Source organism: Zingiber officinale, chromosome 1B (assembly GCF_018446385.1).
Source record: "Zingiber officinale cultivar Zhangliang chromosome 1B, Zo_v1.1, whole genome shotgun sequence".
Taxonomy (NCBI): Eukaryota; Viridiplantae; Streptophyta; class Magnoliopsida; order Zingiberales; family Zingiberaceae; genus Zingiber; species Zingiber officinale.
The window spans coordinates 167,983,864-168,003,375 of NC_055986.1; the positions used below are offsets into that span (position 1 = coordinate 167,983,864).

The 19,512-nt window shown below is 40.0% G+C and overlaps 4 protein-coding genes across 6 annotated transcripts; 2 read left to right on the forward strand and 2 right to left on the reverse strand.

Annotated features, from left to right (window-relative positions):
• Positions 1–834: 834 nt before the first annotated feature.
• LOC121990314 (ADP,ATP carrier protein 1, mitochondrial-like) lies at positions 835–4,688 on the reverse strand. Its single transcript, XM_042544473.1, has 4 exons — positions 4,556–4,688; positions 1,880–2,402; positions 1,411–1,782; positions 835–1,301 (listed from the first exon to the last, which is right to left on the reverse strand). The coding sequence occupies exons 2-4, from the start codon at positions 2,384–2,386 to the stop codon at positions 1,005–1,007; spliced, it is 1,176 nt and encodes a 391-aa protein (XP_042400407.1). The 5' UTR covers positions 2,387–2,402; positions 4,556–4,688; the 3' UTR covers positions 835–1,004.
• A 3,362-nt stretch (positions 4,689–8,050) lies between these two features.
• LOC122019518 (transcription factor bHLH130-like) lies at positions 8,051–10,011 on the forward strand. The gene is made up of 6 exons (XM_042577007.1): positions 8,051–8,931; positions 9,002–9,210; positions 9,295–9,423; positions 9,512–9,577; positions 9,648–9,716; positions 9,785–10,011. Exons 1-6 carry the CDS (start codon positions 8,493–8,495, stop codon positions 9,842–9,844), a joined length of 972 nt encoding a protein of 323 aa, XP_042432941.1. The 5' UTR covers positions 8,051–8,492; the 3' UTR covers positions 9,845–10,011.
• A 2,156-nt stretch (positions 10,012–12,167) lies between these two features.
• LOC121990337 (G patch domain-containing protein 11-like) lies at positions 12,168–16,101 on the forward strand. Of its 3 annotated transcripts, none has more exons than XR_006114564.1 (5): positions 12,168–12,323; positions 12,427–12,966; positions 14,346–14,411; positions 15,074–15,313; positions 15,744–16,101. XR_006114564.1 is itself a non-coding variant. In XM_042544491.1 (4 exons), the coding sequence occupies exons 1-4, from the start codon at positions 12,168–12,170 to the stop codon at positions 15,131–15,133; spliced, it is 822 nt and encodes a 273-aa protein (XP_042400425.1). In that variant the 3' UTR covers positions 15,134–16,101. The 3 variants fall into 3 exon arrangements, 1 of the variants encoding a protein (XP_042400425.1); XR_006114566.1 differs by having other exon boundaries at positions 15,759–16,101; XM_042544491.1 differs by having other exon boundaries at positions 15,074–16,101.
• A 147-nt stretch (positions 16,102–16,248) lies between these two features.
• LOC121990325 (squamosa promoter-binding-like protein 14) lies at positions 16,249–19,025 on the reverse strand. Its single transcript, XM_042544483.1, has 3 exons — positions 18,006–19,025; positions 17,010–17,146; positions 16,249–16,932 (listed from the first exon to the last, which is right to left on the reverse strand). Exons 1-3 carry the CDS (start codon positions 18,338–18,340, stop codon positions 16,403–16,405), a joined length of 1,002 nt encoding a protein of 333 aa, XP_042400417.1. The 5' UTR covers positions 18,341–19,025; the 3' UTR covers positions 16,249–16,402.
• Positions 19,026–19,512: the final 487 nt, after the last annotated feature.

Here is a 19,512-nt window from a genome sequence, read left to right on the forward strand (position 1 = left end):
CTGTAATCTTTTGAACGATTAAGATTAATGATCAACATATTAATAACTATTAAACTATTAGTTCCAAACTATTGAACCATTGATTTCGAACCGTGATATGATTCCAAGTTTGATAAGTTTTATTTGTTTGTAATACAGTAAATCAATTTGGATGGAGTTAAATATGCGATAGGTAACATTCCCATGGTTAGTGAATACTTTTACTATGCATTTGAATATAATAATCTCTCTCTATGCATAAGTCTCCCTAAAATTATGAGATTTAGAATATCCACATCAATTATCTTATTCAAAAATTTTATCATAAATTAACTAAACATCCTCTACAACGGTTATTTTATCTATTCTTTAAATTTAAATTTAATGAGTAATGATTCTTTAAATTGAGAAAATGAAATCTTTAATCTAAAAATAAAATAATATTTCTTTTTAATATCTTTCCTTCTATTCATGCTATAAATATAATAATAAAAAATAGATAAAAGAGAAAAAAAATAATAAAAATTAAAGATGATGATAATTTTAAAATATTTGATATAATGGGTAGTGAAAAATAAATATTTAAATTTAATAAAATAAATCATTTATTTTAAATTTTAAATATAATAACAGAGAAATTGATATGCTCGAAATAAATTTTAAATATAATAATAAAAAAATTGATATGCTCTTGGAACGATAGCATACACACACATATTTAATTTTCACTCAATTCATAAATCAGCTTAAAATGCAAAATGAGATGGAAATGACACATGGAAAACAATATCTGCATCTTAACACTTTGATAATGAGTTAAGGTGACCCATAATCCTGCCATGGTGACAACAATCAAGAAAGAAGGTATCCAAAAATAATAAATTAACCGTTGGTTCCGGAGAACAATAACATCTCTCAACTGAAAAATGCTAGGAGAATCTCCCACACTACCAAAAATTATTCAGTTCTAAATATTTCTGACAGAATTCGTCATTATCTGAAGAAAAATAAAAGAGCAGCTTTCACTACGCACCGCCAGATCCGTACTTCTTGCCGAAGACAATCAACTGCAGTTTGTCATAACCGGCAAGCACACCGGCACCGGCGACGGCACGGAGAATATTTGCACCGGCACCCTTGAAGAGGGACTTTGGGCCTTCTTTCTTCAAAATCTGAGAGAATGCATCCAAGGAGCTCTTGTACTTTACGGCTTCTCCGGATGTCATCATCATTCTTCTTCTAACCGTGTCAATAGGATACGATGCAAGACCAGCACCGTTGGTGATCAGCCAACCCAAAGCGAAACTCGCGAAGAAACTATCCTGTAATTCAAACACGAGAAATAGCTCATCATTATATAAATGACAGTTTTGGAAGAATAATGCAAGTTAAATTGCCAAGTATATTGATGCACATCCAGACAAGAATTACCTGCAAACTTCCAGTGAGAAGCACTGGCTTCAACGAGTCGTACATTCCAAAGTAAAGACCTCGGTACACTATAATCCCGACGCATGAAATGTTAAATCCTCTGTACAATCCAGCAATGCCATCGGATTGCAAGGTCTTCCGGTAAACATCGATAAGGCCATTGAATTGTCGCTCTCCACCTTTCTTTGCTGCCTTGGAATCATTCGCAAGGCGAGTTCGAGCATAGTCCAGAGAGTACACAAACAACAAGGAACAAGCACCTGCAGCACCACCTGAGCCAAGATTGCCAGCAAACCACTTCCAGTATCCATCTCTGTCTTTCTTAAAGTTAAACATCCGCTTGAAGTAATCCTTGAATGCAAAGTTCAATGCCTGGCGACAAGAGACAAAATAAATCCAGTTTTGAAGCAGCAAATCAATAGTCTATCAAGGATTATTTGTGTTGCAGAATAAACGCATACGAAAGTACCTGAGTCGGGAAGTAACGAATGACATTTGCAGTGTTTCCTCGCCACAAAGACAAAGCACCTTCTTCTCTAATTGTTCGGCCAAAACAATCTGAGATTCCCTTGTAAGGTTCAGAGAGCCGACCAGCCTTGATCATTTCATCCTGATTCTGGATCAGGAGCTTCACTCGTTCAATAGGAGCAGCAGCTGTCTTGGAAACAGCAGCAGAAACTCCTCCCATTAGGAAATCAATAGCAAAGCTCTTGAATCCTTTCTCGGCAGGAGCCTGAGCAAAAACAGGAGATACAGAGACAATAGCAGGAAGCCCATTGTTACAACTGGCAACCTGCACACTTGGTGTCTGAAACGCCCCATTCAGATAGTTTACAGTTGTAAATCGTCTCTCATACACAGCAGGATTATACAAGTTACATCTCTGAGATAGCACATCTTGCGAAATTCTGGACCTGAGAAGGAGTTGACCAGACAATGCCTGTATTGAAGTTGGGTGATTAATCTGATCCGCCATGTTGTAATCAAAAGACCTGTACATCAGCCACAATTGAAATCTTTCAGGCTTTCCAAACATAAACCAATGATTCAGTAGCATAAATTAATTATGCCAACAATTTCCATCTGTAGCAGAACAGAGGTGATAAAAAAAATGTGCATAACAAGCCACTAAACTCTGGTTTCTTCCCGATCTAATTCAGTCAAATATATTAGAAAAGGTAAGGAACCAAGTTGATGAACACCCTATAATGTATCACCCTAAATATAGATCAAATATGAAGTCACACTAACAAATCTTAAAATAACAGAACTAATTACTCAATAATTTCAGAGGACCATCAATAATTCTATAGTTGGAAATGCCAACCAGAACTGCAAAATATCATATAACATCAAAGCACAAAGCACAATCTGAGATGTACTATATATCAAATATTTTATGCTACTGTGTTGTGCGTCCTGCCCTCACTGCTCAATGTACTATGTTCGGCCTTCATATTCCAACAACAAAAGGAATGAGAAAATTAACTTCAAACATTGTAAAATTAGTGGTATTGAATTCTAGTTCACACTGTTTAATTGGTTTTTCCAAAAAGGTGATAGTTTCTGAATGTCACACGGAATCATAGATTATCCTTTTAATAGTTCAAATTCATTCTAGCATGAAACCAGAATCCAAAGACTATGTTCACAATATGTCAAGGTAAAAGCATATTTAGGTTGGGTAATTTGATCATGCACCACAAGCTACAATAACTCTAAATGATTCAATACTGAACTGGATAATAACAAAAAAGAAATGATACATTAAAATAAGCATATGAAGTTTTCAAAAAAATGATCCTCTTATCATAGAAGTAGACAGTTGATTGAAGCAAGGAAAATTTGCTCTTTGTTGAATGTAAGATAATATGATGTTGACAAGATAAAATTTGAAAACCAAAATGACTAATTGAACACGAACCCCATAAATATTCATTTGGCAACTTTGTTAATTTAAAGGTCAGAGATTAAAACAAATGCAGATGGGAAATTTTAATGATAAGTTTAATAATAGGTACATCATTTCCATAATAAAAAAATTTAGGCATGCGAGAATGAAGGAGAGGCAATAAGCATGAATGGAAGAAAGTGCCTATAAACCACAAAGGCATGAAAAAAATCATGCTGAATCCATTATAATTTTAACAATGTATTTATTTAATCTTGCTTTTTCCAACAAGTCCTTGGATCCTAAAGTTTTCTTGATACTTGTCTAAATTTAGCAATATTTTAGAAGTGAACTATTAGGTTTGGTTTACATTTGAGTATAAAGATAGAAAGGGGAGGGGGTGGAGAGAAAGAGTAAGATCACACACAAAAAAACATGAATAAGTATTTGCTACTTAGATAACAGATATATAGTTTTATATTGCCTACCCACCCTCTCTCTTTGCCCTTCCGAGTTATCCACCCAAGTAAACTCAGTCTTAGTTAACTTACTGCAAAAGTCTGATAGACAATAAAAGATCAATAAAATAAACTAGTACACGTCTAATACTGAATAACTCCGCCACTCTATTTGAACCACATACTTGAAATTACAAACGACACTTAAAATTCTAAGATAACAAAACTGAGATGCTAGATTAAGAAAAGCATGGAACTAAAACAAACTACAAGCCTGGAGATCTATGGCGCCTTTCAAGATCTGAGTGCTATAATAAAATCTTTCACGAGCATATAACAAATGAGATCAGGCGCTGTGCATGAACTAAATCGCTAATGTGTATTAAAAGAGCGCACAGAAAACACTGCAGATCTACCAATCTCAACAATTTGAGTAAATGAAATGTACGATTAGAGCGACCTTCTCTAAAACTAAAGCAAACAATTCATAATCTGCGCGAATCGGACAAAAATGACCGCTAAAAGGCACGATCATAACCGATCTAGAGGAGACCTATATATCGGGACGTGGGAATGGCTCAAACGACGACGATGCCTATTAGATAGGCGCAGAATTCGCAGAAAACAAATCGATCAAGTAAAACCACAAGAGGAACCTAAAAATAACAATCGATCCGCTCAGATCTCCCATCGATGACCACAAAAATGAAAAGGCAATCAGAAAACAAAACCTACATCAGATCTAAAGAAACATAACAGACAAGAGTCGATCTAAACGGAGGATTCGGGCTCTTACCCTTCCACGGCGCCTCCCTTCCCCCTCTTTTCTCGACGAACTGTGAGAGGAGGAGGACGCCAAGCGAGAGGTGGAAAATGGCGGAATGCCAGCGTATTTACTGGCCCTCGCTCACCTGGACCGTTGACGTGCGGAACACTATGTTGTCCGTTCGATCTAATCGGAGGGCAGAAGAGCGGTGCAGGTTTCTTCGTCGGTCGTGTTAGCTGGGGCCTTTCTTTTACTTGCCATTGGCTAGCTAAAATGGACCCACCCTTACTCACCAATAGAAGGGCTACATTGTTACGTTGACGGAGGAAATGGACGACCACGATGGATTTATCGTTTGTTTTAGGAAACAATTCGTTGTACGGGAAATTTCTTATTTATGAAATTGCTTAATTACTTACTTAAATTGGACCTCTAATATTGTAAATTTACATAAACTGGACCTCCAAATTACAGAGTACCAAATTAAGCTACTACTATTTCTCGGACGAAAATATCCTTGAGGTTTCATGGTCGAATGATTTTTTAAAGACAAACGTTTCGCTTCATTATCTTCTAAAAAATAGTTTAATTATAAATTTTAATCCATCAAGTTATTTCATTAGACAACTTAATAAAATATAATTAATTAATTAATTGTATCCCTTTTAAATTTTGAAAAAAAAATCATTTGTAAACTAATTGATACAGTGCATAATAGTAAGGGTTGATCATTAAAAGTCAAGAGGATGTGATAGTCAGAAGTTAAGAGAACGTGACAGTTAGAAGTCAAGAGAACGTGGTTGTCAGAAGTCAAGGGGACGTAACAGTCAGAAGTCAAGAAGACATGACAGTCAAAAGATGGGGAAAAACAAGGGGGACCCTCAGATGCTATCAGTCGTATAATGCCAGGTCGGGATTCACAAATCAAGAATCTAGATATGCAGCATGGGGCACGATCAGGGGGAAGCCTGACCTGTTCTTAATGGTCGGGTTTCTTTAACTCGGTTATCTCCAGGCCTGGTTCTCTGGATAGGACAAATCTCGGTCGGCTAACTCTTGGGCAGCTCGGGCACCAGCTCTCCACTGCTCTTTGCTCCTCAAGACTTAGGCCAGGCGTCATACCCGGCTGATCATCTGGAACTGCTCTACTCATACCCGGTCAGGATAGAAGATGCTATAGGACAACTAAGTCTGGAAATTGCAACTACCTATTAAGGAATAACTGTTGTCTGTTAGAGAATATTCCGATGGTTCATGAGCACCTACAAAGGGAGCTTTCCTCCGGCCTATAGGAGCATGTCGTGTGTCCCCTGTCACTCAGCAAGTCCTGACACCAACATTCTCTGACATACGTCAGTCTCCATAAGGTACGCACTGCCATATAAAAAGGGAAGCTCTCTCCCTTACGCAGGTACGTGTACTCACACATTCGCACTTGTCTTATACTTTTCTTCTTTATACACTGTTTATCTGGGGAAAAAGTATTTGACTTGAGCGTCGGAGGGCCTGCGCTGATGACTTTTTTCCTGATTTTTGGTCTCTAACATTCTGTATGCTTGTTTGAGCGTGCGCAGAGCTCTAGTCCCGCCGGCTCCAACACCGACACCCGTCAACGCCACGTGGAGGTCATTCCTTGAAGTTCATATGAGCGTAGCGTCCTAATCGTCTCCTTGTTAGCGTTAGTAATATCTCATCCGATTTTCATCTGACTCAGATTTCGAACATGATCACTAATATCTGCTTTATTCTCATGAAGTAAACATGGCCTAAACGTTGACCATTTGATCTCTTCCATGCGCTTCCCGCCACGTAAAACGCAAATCTTGTTCATGGATGATAACAAGAACTCGAAGACGAATTTCTTCCATTTTTATCGCGCCCTATTAATCCTCAGAGTCACAGAAACAACCTATAAAATCCCTTCCTCGCCTCAGAATCTCTCAGGTCTGCACAGATTCAATAACTCTTTCTTCATCCCTAATCATATTCCTCGAATCCAATCGATACTCCTCCATATTTAAGACAAAAATGGAGATGAGGAAGATCGCCTGTGCCGTCCTCTTCGCCGCCGTCGTGGCCACTGGCGCCATGGCCACCGAGGCCCCCGCCCCCGGCCCCGCCTCCAGTGCTCCCTCGTCCTTCTCCGCCGGAGCAGCCCTCGGCTTCGCCGTTCTCTCCTTCGTCGCTTGCAACTTGCAGTAAGAGCAGGGTCGACCTGATCTCGATCGCTCGTCGATGGCGTCGCTGTGTCGTTGAATTTGATTGAAATGAATTGGTTAATTTGTTTGTTATTGCTGTTTATGAGCTTCTAGTGGAACTCCAATGAGAGGTTTTCACGATAAACAAATATATCTCTATAAAAACAACAATAATTTCAGTTCTTCTGTCCTCTAAATCTTGTGCACAATGATATCTCAATCTTGTGCATTTGTAGCAACGAAAACAGGCCGGTCCCCTTTTTTAAGAGACAAGGGTTGATTCAAAACAATCCTTTGGCATCCTTCCCAATTGTCTTCCTGCATGTTCTAATGCCTTGTGGAGCCATAAAGCAGCTTTCAGATATATCGATCGATCATCACAACGTCAGGAATCCACTTTAAGCACTGTCTAAGAGCAGCAAATCGATTTATCGTCCACATATCTATCTCTGTCGACGTACCCATGCCATGGGTGCAGAAATGCAGTTCGCTTTTAAGATAAGAGCAATGGAGCATCTGCAAGAATTCGGGAATATGAGAAATATTCTGCTAGGAAGAAAGAGATCAGATCATATATCAGCATGCAGGAATGGCATACAATTCCATAATTTGGAGAAGCTGATTCTTTGATCACTTAGCGGAATGTAAGAACACATGACTACAGCTCCATTATTGCACCACTCAGTTACTGAATTATATGTCTAGTAATATTCACAGTTCCATTCGATCTATGAATGGACTGCTGATTCCATCCCATCTTGTTCAGAATAACTAAAACACGCATGAATTATGAGAATAATGAGAGGGGAAAAAAAAAATCATAGCTCAGAATAAGAAGACAGGGCACATGTTCTTAAGGAACAAACTGGAGAATATATGTGAGAATAGGATGCCCTGCTCCCAAATATGCCTTTCTGTAATATATCATGATCCTGAGCCAATCGATAAAATGTTCCTTGGTTCCTTTTCCTATTCAGATTCCTAATTCCTATGGCGTCAATCTCTTGATGAGAACGGGCTTAGGAACTTCGATCTTGCAATATGCCTTTTGGCTTCGCCTGCAAAATGCCTTTCTAAAGATATCTTTTGACAGAACATTATTTGGAGTAATTTCTTTTCATCCAACAAGAAAGGCATATCCATGCACCAAAACATCTCAATAGTGATGAAAAGCAATGGAAAGAAGTTGTTCTCTATTCTCATCCCCAATTAGAAGGCACTTTTAAGCCATTAAAAGTCAGCGCAACATCTCTTAAATCAACAGCCAACGAGTTCTTCACATTTTCATCATTATCCAATCACATAATTCACACCAATAAATTACTACTTCATAATTGAGGGCAATTTCGTCACCTCATCATTATAAATAGCAATCAGTGCGGCGGCTATTTCGCTCCATCGTCGTCGTCGTCGTCGTCGTCGTGGTATTAGAAACAGAGATCGAGACGGGAAAGTTGAGATTTTTGTATCGGTTCTTACCCAAAACTTCCGGCCAAGAATTAGTTTTTAGTGCACCTTTGAATAGGTTTGCCGAGTTGCTGCCGCCAATTAGGTTTGATTGCTCGAGCTGTTGCCCATTTCGTGCGAAAAGTTGCTTCTTTGAGCTTCTTCAATGGCGAAGAGGAGGAAACAGGAGTCGTCGTCCGTTTCAAAGCTCTTGCTGTTTCCTTTTTAATCGATTTCACTCTGCTCTGTCTTTCGCCATAATTTCGAGTCCGAGAATCGAAGTAGAAGAGGAATCTGAAGAGCAGACAAGAGAAGAAGCACTCATGTACGGATCGTCGCCGGCGAAAGATCTCAACTTTCCTTACCCCGCCTCCGCCGCCGCTTTCGGAGGTCAACGCTTGGAACACCCGGAGTCCGGTCAACTCCACCGCCGCCACCAGATGAGCTCCAGCCTTCTCCGCTACCGGTCGGGGCCAATATCGCCCCTCCCCAACAAGCTCGACACCGAGACCGAGACCCTGTTTGCTCGGTTCTTGGGGCCCGACGAGGACTCCAGATGCGGCGGCGCCACCTCCTGCCACCTCGGCTCCCTTTTCCCTCCCCCGCCGCCGTCACTGCAGGAAGTCAACGGGCAGCAGCAGGCCAGAGGATTCCCCTCATTTGCTCAAAAGAACATGATCACTCACCAGCACCAGCTATTGGATGCCGAACAAAACAAGAACAGCTCCGCCAATCTCAGTCGGCAAAGCAGCTCCCCCGACGGTACAATTCCCAGTTTAATCTCTAATTTAATTTAGTTTCTGCTGTTCTGACCATTCAATTCCTTCCGCAGATTACGGAATTATAAAAGGAATGGGTGGCTTCATGATGGATTCAAGGCAAAGCTCAGTCACCTCACAGCTTTCCGACAACAACTACAAACATTCCGGTGGCAACTCCGGCAGCCGGACTATTTCCGCCTCTGGCTTTCCGGCGGCTTCCTGGGATGACTCCTTCCCCCTCTTAAACAACAACACCAGCTTCACTTCACTGGAATCCAAGGTGATCGCTTAATTGCCTTCATCTCAGACATTGTATATCAACAAACTTTTCTTAACTGTGTGATGAATCAATCCCATGCCACAGTTCCACTCGCCCAACAACTCGCCGGCGATGACCACCATCGAGAAGTTCTTACAGTTGCACGATGCGGTCCCTTGCAAGATCAGAGCCAAAAGGGGCTGCGCCACACATCCCCGGAGCATCGCCGAGAGGGTAACACTTAACAAATACACAGTCTGAGCTTTTACTGATCATAACCTGATAAAATCCTTCATGGGCGATTTGTTTATGAAATGTTCAGGTGAGGAGGACTCGCATCAGTGAGAGGATGAAGAGGCTCCAGGAGTTGGTCCCTAACATGGACAAGGTAACAATCGATCAAGAACATATATGTACCTCTAATCTCATCTTTCTAACTGGTGCTTCAACTTCCACAGCAAACCAATACTGCAGATATGCTAGATTTGGCCGTAGACTACATCAAAGATCTGCAAAAACAAGTCAAGGTGTGGAGAGATTCTGTAAAATTTGACATTTCATCTTCTCAGTTCTTAGCTAGGAATTTCATTTGCAGGCGTTGTCAGAGAACCGATCCAGCTGCAGCTGTTCAGCTAGCAGGCAGAAGCATTACTGATGAAAAAGGAAAAAATTTAATTAGATGATCAAATAAAAAACAGTGAAGATTATAGGTTTATAGTAGCCAATCCATAGATATATAGTGACACAGTTGGCCACAATATATGTTTGTGTTTGTTGAATGTAATCTATCAGTAATTAACTGGAAGAAAAATATTACAAGTTTGATAACATTGCCATAAATGGCCTAAAGTATGCCTCAGATGGCTGAAATAAGTGCGGCAGACATGTTTTTCTTGCTAAAAATAGCAAAAGACATGGATGAATCTTCATAATTTATTTGTGTGTGGCGTGATCAGTGGCAGATCCAGAAATTCAAACATAGAGGGATGATTTTTACGTTGAACAAAGGACAATATTTCTATCTCCACCGGTAGAATCCCATACTATTAGGGGTTCCATTACCGGTAAGGGGGGGCGACCGCCGATGCTGCCCCCCCTCTCGATCCGCCCCTGGGCGTGATGGCATACGAATTGATGGTACACAACATGAGGCTTCAATCCTCCTGTCCTAAACCCGAAATTCTAACCCAATTCTGTTACAAATTTATTATTTTATCTTAACTAATAAAAAATTATCAAAATATATTTTTTTTAAACTTTATGGATATTTAGGAAAGCATAGCAATGTTTTTAAAATCTCAATAATAAAAAGTAAGTTGATAAATCTTGAGCTTTAAAAATTATATTGGATTTGTAAAATTGATAAATTATAATTTTTTTGTTTCACCAGAATTTTCAAAAGACCTTTTAAGATTTAATATGTCAACTTTCTATTTTACTATCATTATTCCTTTTAATTGTCACTTTAATTGTTGAAGGAGACATTTTTAAAGTTAAAAAAAAAATTAAAGGGGTGGTTTTGTATTAATGAAAGTTTGGGTGAAATTGGACAAATCGTCTATTAAGCCCCAAAACAATGGTACAGCGTCCTTTTAATTTCCCCAACTACGTGAGGATCAAATCTTAGCATGATGAATTGATTCATACTTTTTTTTAATACACCCTTGATCTATGAGTGGATGATAGATAAAAATTTTTTATTGGACTAGAGAGATCATCATCAGTGTAAACTAGGGATGATAATGTCATTCAAATTCGATGAAGGATCCAATATATTACCTGAATGGAGGAGGACTCACGTTCAAAAATAATTTTTTTAATCTCTCTCGTATGGATGTTTTATTCTCTCTCTTGGGTCCTGGGGGGTATAGTACCGCGATAGGACATTCAGATTGTCACCCAGACATCCGCAGTTCTAACTCCAGTTATGGCGTATTTGTAGGAATTTTTCCTCCAAATGGGGGGCGTAACCAAAGGATGTTGGACTTCTGGACTGACCGATGCGTGCTCTTTCCGATTTATCCTGATGACCGGTGGGAAACTTTCGTGGGACCGAGCTAATCATCCAGGGATAATTAATGAAATTAACTAGAATTATCATTTTTTTTCTTCTCTCTCCTAGATGCAAAGTGATGTAAATTCTTTTCTCTCCTGTATATAAAATGGTGTTGGTTTACGGGAAAAAGAAACTACCACTATGGTATTAATTTGCGAAAGAAAAATGATATGCTCAAGGAAAAAAATCTAAGAAAAAACTCAAGAATAAACACATAAAGTGATGGGTCCACAAAAAGTGAAATGATATGTCATAACTTTATGTGTTTATCCTTAAACTTTTCCTTAAATTTTTTTCCTTAAACATAACAACACAATTATGGAGTTAGTTTGTGAAGTTATTCTGGTTTAAAAAAAAGAAGCACCATCGTTAAGCTGGTTTACAAAAAAAAAATAGTATCATTGTAGTGTTGGTTTGTGCAAACCAAGTGCTCTTTTTCACAAATCAACACCGTTGTGGTATTATTTTTCACAAACTAGCACCAAAATAATCTTATTTTTCGCAAACCAGGACTATTTTTGCATGTAGGAGAAAGAAGAGTCCACTTTGCATGCATGAGAGAAGACAGCATGTAAATTATTTTACTAGCATATTTTAGTTGTACATCTGTTTAAAAGCAAAATTTCTATAAATATATCATTATTAAGATTAAATTGTAGGTACTTAGATGTCAATCTAAATATTATGTCATAGTACCATAGCTCGGGGATGGGTATCTTAAATTTAATGGCTATATATAGAGATGAGGATATGAAATTGGATCCGAACTCAATCTATTGCAACAATGCCAATTTTAAAATAATAAAGAAAATAAGAAGCAGTTTATTAAGCTAAAAATAAAGCCTCTGTGTATTTTTCATTAAAGCCCATGCTTTGTTTTTTGGAGAAGAAGGCCCACGGAAGAAGCCTATATCAATGGGCAATGGAGCAGCCATCAGGATTCATACCTTCCTCTGTTCCTTTCACTCGCCTCTCAGAGATGATGGCTGGTCGGCACGGAGACGACGGCGAAGACGATGATTACATGGGCGACCTCTCCCTCTTCCTCCCTCCCGACCTAGACGTCGATCCCAACAAGGTCAAGCTTTAATCAATCCCTTGTTTCAATCCCTACACTTTCTTGTTTGGGGGAAAAACTGTCTTTAACCCTAATTTTTGTCGCCGGCTTCCGTTTCACGTAGAAATTGAGAGAGAAAGTAAAGAATAACCCTCCGGCTCCGAATCCGAAGTCCAAGTTGCCGAAGGGACGTAGCTGGCAGGAGCAGCGGCGGCTCGAGAGGGAGAGGAAGCAGCGGGAGGAGGACGAGCGCACGAGGGCGAGCCTGGAGGAGGCGATTCCAGACTCCAACGTGGGGTTCAGGATGTTGAAGATGATGGGATACAAGCCCGGGTCGGCGCTTGGGAAGGACGGTGGCGGGATGGCGGAGCCGGTGGGACTCCAAATTCGGCGGTCCAGAGCGGGAATTGGAGTGGAGGAGGATGCCGCGAGGAAGGAGAGGGCGGAGGTTGAGGGGAAGCGGAGGAGGGAAGAGGATATGATGGCGGAATTTGGAACGAGGCAGAAAACGCAGTGGAGGAGCAGGAGGGTTGTTTGGGATTACAGGAAAGGAGAGGCTGCTTTGGCACAGTTGGAGAAGAGGGAGGTGGTTGAGCCCCCAAAGGATAATGAGAATGAAGAGAAGCCTGAAGAGGAGGAAGAGGAAGAAGTGATCACAGAAGAGGTAAAAGTTCTGACCTTTCTTAGTGCATTTTTTTTTTGTATTAAGATCAATTCTGCAGAGTTTTTGTACATGATTAAGGGACACTTGAGAAGTTGATATGAGCTCTGTAAAATCCTTGAGACTTCATGAATTCCTCAGATTCATAACAAACTTTAGATAATGTAGTGATGGAAAAGTTCTATTTATTGATAAATTGTATATGACTGGTCATATTGATCATAATTACATTGTGGGTGCTTCTAGTAATGTAATAGACAAACTGTAAGTGACTCTTATTTGATCAAGGTGACTCCATAGTTAACATTGTCACTGAAGGGCTAGTTGACTAAAACATAGGTGGAGTAAGTTAGATTACCTTTTCTACGGTTGTCCTAATTCTCTAAGTGTAAGAGGCTAAGGCATACTCTTTTGTCAAAATTTCTCCTATTTTTTCCTAATTGTAGTGCATGTTGAATCTATGACTCGAGCACATGAGCATAAGATGAGAGTTGTAGAGATGAGAATGTTAAAGTGGATGTGTGGACATACGAAGATGGACAAAATAAGGAATGAGAGCATTAGAGAGAAAGTCGGAGTTGCATCTATTGAGGACAAACTCCAAGAGACGCGTTTAAGATGGTATGGATATGTACTTAGACGACCAATAAATGCTCCAGTTAGGCGATGTGAAACTATGATAAACATGCATATCAAACGAGGAAGAGGACGACCAAAAAAGACTTGATTAGCAACAATAAAACAAGATAAAATTTATTTAAATATGGATGATGATATAATAGGAGATAGGGCTCAATGGCGTAAAAGGATTCATACAACTGACCCCACCTAGTGGGAAAAGGCTTGGTTGTTGTGTTGTGTTGTGTTGTGTAGTGCATGTTGAATATTGCACCATAAGCCACAAGGTATGAATATCATTAATGTGATCATTTATGCATGTAAGAGTGGGTGCTGCATCATGGCAGATTTTGAGTTGGGTCCAGCATGAAGCAGTTGGTGTTGGTATGAGTCATTTGGATTTATCATGTAATTGGAATTATTCCCTTAGATGTAGGAATGTTAAAAAATTAGTTGTGAGTTGGGGATAGAACAAGCAAGTTTAAACCGAAAATAGGTCTTTTTCTTTATCCCTTTATGTTATGGAATGTACAATAAAAGTGATTTATTTACTTAATACAATATAACTGCACGCTAAGAGCATATAAGAATTATTATTATTAAGGAAAAAAAGGAGGTAACATTTGATGTTTTTGTCCTGGCATTGGGAAATATTTTAATTAGCTTCACTGTTTATTTAACTTTTCAAACTGTTTCTACTCTTGTTGTATTGACTAGCCTAACCAATTAACCTGTGTTGACTAGTTGATTCTTTTTCCTTGCAGCACCTGTATGATATTCTAACAAAGCTTAGAGACGAGCACCATTACTGCCTCTACTGTGGATGCCAGGTCAGTGCAGAAATTGGAGCTAATATGATTTCTTGTTTTTCGAATATGTGCATGCTATGGATTCAGCAAATTGCTCCTTCGTTTCACTCAAATTTGTCCTTGCACCTGAAACCCATAGAATTTCCACTAGATATCCAGGCTTAAGTTTACGGCCTGCTATGAAAATTTTAAGATTAGTTTCATTTTAGACATAATTTCCTATTTTTCATAGTCCTCCCTTGTACTTGATCTACGTCAAGTGTGCTTAGGTTATATTATTAAATCCAACTTCTGTAATGCATTCTAAATAGGTGGAACAAATATGGCTTGGATTGTGTTTCCTAAATATTAACTTTGTCATCACAAGGTCTAAGAAAATAGAAATATTAAAACCAGATGCATGGCCTGTAATTTAAGGATCATCAATCTCAGTACATAAAGATCCTCTCGTTTCTTCATAAACATTTAAGAATTAATGTTTAACCGTCTGGATCAACTTAGTATAATTCTACAATCTACAATTGATAAATTGAGATAAACAAGAATCTGAAATCCACCTTGAGAAATGAGAAATGAGAAATGAGAAATGTCACTACGATGCTTGCTGAAACACTTGGATACACTTTTCTTACAACTGACCAAAGTGCAACTTAAACATCATCTTCTAATGTTCGTCGTTGCAGTATGAGTCTGCAGAGGCATTGGCGATCAATTGTCCTGGATTAACAGAGGAAGAACACTGAGCGCCAGACCTTGAGTTTTTTTTTTTTTTGCCTGCACCTCTGCTATGTCGAAGTCTTCAAAGTGCTGAAGCATCATCCACTGGATTGATATGGCAACCTGTAGGAAACAAATGCACATGCCCATTCATTCTTCGCGGTTGGTTGTCCCGCTTTTGAAGATATGTTCACGTTCATCTTCATGTAAGTCACAAGTTTCATGCATCTAACTTTGTTCAAAGTGATGGGCTCGAGCAACTTTTGACAGCCTATTTATGATATTTTATTTTAATTACAATTATTATATGTAAAATATTATTATATTAACATATTTTTTTATCAACTTATCAAAATTATATAAATTTTATTAAAATTATTTTAAATTTTTTTAACAGATACTTAACCGTTACTATAATATTGTAATTGGAATTTAAATAATTTTGATTAGAATATTTTAATATAATAGTATTGGTTTTAATTAAGGAAAATAATTAATTATATTTTGAAATTCAAAAATATACCGAAGGTTTGATTTATTGATTTTTATCAAAGGACAATTTTTTAATCGTGCTTGGTCTGTTTTGTCAAAAATTTCTTTAGCAGTACAGTGCTGTCTGTTTGTTTTCTGACACAGGTCTGTCTGTCTTAGCACCCCTTTCGGTACTGTCTTGATCTTCTGCCAGCGAGAATCTTGATTCCGAAGGCCAAACAAATGCACTCTGCCAGGCCTTTTACAGATGCGTCGGCAGGAGCTACCGAGCCAGTTGTTCGAAATCGATTGACGGATGGATTTCAAAATATTTAGTAAATTGTAATATTCAGACTCTGAGGGAAGCATCAATTCGATGGCAATGCATCACATGGCATGTGGCCGCATCTGGGACATGTGTAAGCTTGAGGGGGCCAAAGTCTGACTGCTCTGTCACCTGCCAACACTATTCAAGTGCAATGAATTGTCTTTGAATTATCACAGCAGTTTTCTTTGAAGAAAATTCGAAAATTTTTGCTTGGTTGGCAAATAGAATGAATAGTGAGAATGTCTTTGATTTATGACAGCAGTTGCTGTGTGTTTTTTTAGCCAAATCTGACTAGGCAAATAGAATCAAGGTTTTCTACGAAGAGGAACAACTAAAACCAACTGAATCACAAACCAAATGCATAGAGCTTCAATATTGCAATAGATAACGAAGCCAAGATCACAAAATTGTCATGAAGAAAATGGAGTTCATGACTGGCGGCAGTAGAATCCAACTGACAAGTCAACAGCACTAAGAGAAAGGAAATTCATATGGTCTACAAAGACCGGTGGTGGATCATATGATCGGAGTGACTGTAACCGTTATGATCGAGGTACTGCCGACTTCCCTGCAGTGCTAGCTCGAGCTCGCCTGAAAAATTTCCAGTCCCGGGCTCAGTTTCATGGGAGGAGTGGCTCCGGCTTCCGGGATCCCTGAAGCCCCAGGTGTTGGCCATGTAACTGTTGGAAGCAAAGGGATTGAAGCTGCTGGATGGAACTTGGCTTTTGCTAGTGTTACTGCCCCTTGGCTGAGTCGTCGATGACAGAAGAGAGAGAGCACAGCTGCCGTCCAAAGCTCCTGCAAGACAGTCACCGGCCGGTTGAAGTTCCGGCGAAGATAATAGAATCTGGTGGCCCGGAGAGCCTTGCAAGTATGGATGGGCTTCGAGCATCGGTGCAATCCCACTCGATGGAGCATCTACCACTTGGTGCCACTGGTTGCTAGTCACCAGATTACCAGAGCAAATATCTCTTCCATTCTTCGGGTAACTGAAGTCCATTAGAAAGCTTCTGAATCTGCCGGGTTCTGTTTCAAATTGCAAAGGCAGCATCAATTCACAGCAATGTGTCAATGAATAATATAGCAGACATGATGATGCTTACCATCGAAGGATCGAGGAAACTGGCCGTAGCGCGAAGTGAATGGGCCGGTGGGCGGCTTCCTCCGGCGTTCATTGTGCCCTGCCAGACGTCTGCGGCAACTGCGTTTGCCTTGGTCGAACTCAGTTAACTGGTGAAACCTGTGAACGTATTGTGGCAAACTGATTTTTTACTCTACATGTGTTGATACAACACGACAATTAAAATATTTCACCTGATGAATGATGATCCTCACAAATTCAATTAAATAGAACCTTGCAGCAATCGTTGGATATAACATTTCAACAAATATAACATTTCAAAACAATTCTACTGCTGATTAAGAACTATGATCGGAGTAAACATCTTCAAACAAACCACACACCCAAAACTAGATGACATTAGATTAACTTAAGATGGTTCACATTTATCCACAAAGACATTTTGACAACCAAAATACTGGCATCAAAAGGGGTAGTAATTAGTAAAGATATCAAGTTGTTTCTAAACAACTTTTATGTTCGTAGCTTAATTGTTTCTAAACAAGCTCGAGTTGCCACAATATTAGTGTAGCTTGAGAAACACTCCTATCTAACATGCAGAATATTGAATGCAGTTCATCAGTGAAGTGTGGATGACAAGGCTGAGATGAGAAAAAAAATTCTTACTTTGTACAAATTTATTATTTTTTTTAGAGAGAAAGAGGAGCAGAATCTCCCTTAAAAACTTTTACGGAAGGCAGCAGTCGGAGCAGTGAAGAAACGTATATTGTGTGGGAATTCACCGCCATCGCAAGAAAGCAAAATCCAACAAGGAGAGGTAATCCTACAAACCCCCCAACTAAACAGAAAGCACGAAAGAATATTGTTTTTTCCTTGACCAAATCAATGGAATCGAAATCAGAATCAAGAAGTGAGCATAAACACGAAAGGTTTTTGTTTCTAGGGTTTTTGCCGAGTGTCCGTCGCCGAGGAGAGAGACGAGCTAAGTAGAAATGAGAATTGAAGAAGAGCACGAGACCTGCTGCACTGCTGACAGAACCTCTGCTCGATGCCGCCGACGATGACCTTAGGCGCCTTGGAATGCATCCCGCACACCTTGTGCCGGCAGTAGTAGGCCTTCAACCCGCTCAGATCCGCCTCGCACCCCTCGACTTGGCACCTCGGCGGCGGCGCCTGCTGCTGCCCTCCCCCTCCCAGCGCCACCCCCCTCGCCCTTCTCGCCGGCGGCACCTTATTGTCGCCGCCGCCGCCAGCTCCGTCCTCAAAGTAGATCTTTTTCCCGAACATGAGCCCGTGAAGCGAGTCGTCCTCGCTGGCGCAGCCACCGGAGGGTCCGATCGAGCCGGAACTCATCTCCGCCGGAACAAAGAGGCAGCGAGCCTACAGCCCAACCATTGCAGAACGAACGAATGGGGGGAAGGCCGGTGGTGGGTTGCATAGTAATTAAAGAAGAGCGCGAGGACGGAATCGCAATAAAACAAAAATAGAAGGCTGCTCGAACAATTGTGCACGACTTAAAGCTGACAGCTGCCATTTTAGAATAGTGTGCAGCGCAAGGGCAGTGCAGCTGACACAGTGACTGAGGGAAAAGGTGTATGAGGGAAGGAAGAGAAACAGAGACATACTGTAATGATATTGCCATTGCACTTTAGATTTTAGGGTTGGACATGGGAACAAGACATTGATTCTCGAAATACTTTGCTGAAGAAGAAGGGGAAGGAACAAGCTTTAGCATCTAAAAATTTTGAGGTTGTTTCTTGTACCGATCACATTTGGGGTAAGGCAGGCAGTCAGGCAGGAGGAGGAGAAGAAGGTACCCCTGCAGGCTTTTGCTTGTTCTGGAACCACCAAGTGCAAGTACGTTGTCGATGAGGAAGATTGCTGGGATCTCAATACTTTTTTTTTGTGTGTGAGTGTTTAGAGAAAGGAAAAAACATCGTCTTCCATGTCTTCGCAGATTTCACCTTTACAGGCCACCATGCATGTCGAGCGTGCTGTACAAGCGCAGGAGGTTGTTTCTCGAGCGAGCAAACATTGTAAAATAATGGCAGCGAGCATGAATTGTCAAATGTCAATTGGATTTCTGTAGGTGGGTACAGTCGAGTGAGACATGGCGCAGGGACAAACCATTAATGGGTGGTCAGTGACCACAGCAGCAGCAGCAGCAGCCAGCCGCGTGGCTGTGAAAATCTTATTTATGATGGAGAAAGTGACCAATTTGAAAAAGACAAACGGAACTAAATTTTTGTTAGATTTGTTGGGAAATTCTCTAGAGAATCCTAGAAAATCTGAATGAGTGAATGACAACATATTAATTGCCGGTTATCCAACCTACAGCGTGGCTAAGATGCTCGCTTCATTAGTAGCGTTCCTTGCAGCTCGGTACCTTTCTTTGTTTATCATCTTGTTAGATACAAAGTTGTCGAGGAAAATGATGTGATCACGATATTGAAGGACCACGGTAATTCATTGTCTTCTTTTCGTTGTCTCCTAAATTTTTCCTTTTTCTCAGTTTATTCAGTGAG

Bases quoted from the DNA above. Each gene is read 5' to 3' on its own strand.
- LOC121990314 (XM_042544473.1), bottom strand. From the start codon at position 2,386: ATGGCGGATCAGATTAATCACCCAACTTCAATACAGGCATTGTCTGGT. The intron at 1,783-1,879 runs GTACTTTCGTAT...TCTTGTCGCCAG, and splicing joins TTCGTTACTTCCCGACTCAG to GCATTGAACTTTGCATTCAA. The intron at 1,302-1,410 runs GTAATTCTTGTC...TTTGAATTACAG, and splicing joins TTCTCACTGGAAGTTTGCAG to GATAGTTTCTTCGCGAGTTT.
- LOC122019518 (XM_042577007.1), top strand. From the start codon at position 8,493: ATGTACGGATCGTCGCCGGCGAAAGATCTCAACTTTCCTTACCCCGCC. The intron at 8,932-9,001 runs GTACAATTCCCA...TTCCTTCCGCAG, and splicing joins GCAAAGCAGCTCCCCCGACG to ATTACGGAATTATAAAAGGA. The intron at 9,578-9,647 runs GTAACAATCGAT...CAACTTCCACAG, and splicing joins TGGTCCCTAACATGGACAAG to CAAACCAATACTGCAGATAT.
- LOC121990337 (XM_042544491.1), top strand. From the start codon at position 12,168: ATGGAGCAGCCATCAGGATTCATACCTTCCTCTGTTCCTTTCACTCGC. The intron at 12,967-14,345 runs GTAAAAGTTCTG...TTTTCCTTGCAG, and splicing joins AAGAAGTGATCACAGAAGAG to CACCTGTATGATATTCTAAC. The intron at 14,412-15,073 runs GTCAGTGCAGAA...TCGTCGTTGCAG, and splicing joins GCCTCTACTGTGGATGCCAG to TATGAGTCTGCAGAGGCATT.
- LOC121990325 (XM_042544483.1), bottom strand. From the start codon at position 18,340: ATGAGTTCCGGCTCGATCGGACCCTCCGGTGGCTGCGCCAGCGAGGAC. The intron at 17,147-18,005 runs GTCTCGTGCTCT...ATACGTTCACAG, and splicing joins TTCTGTCAGCAGTGCAGCAG to GTTTCACCAGTTAACTGAGT. The intron at 16,933-17,009 runs GTAAGCATCATC...AATTTGAAACAG, and splicing joins GTTTCCTCGATCCTTCGATG to AACCCGGCAGATTCAGAAGC.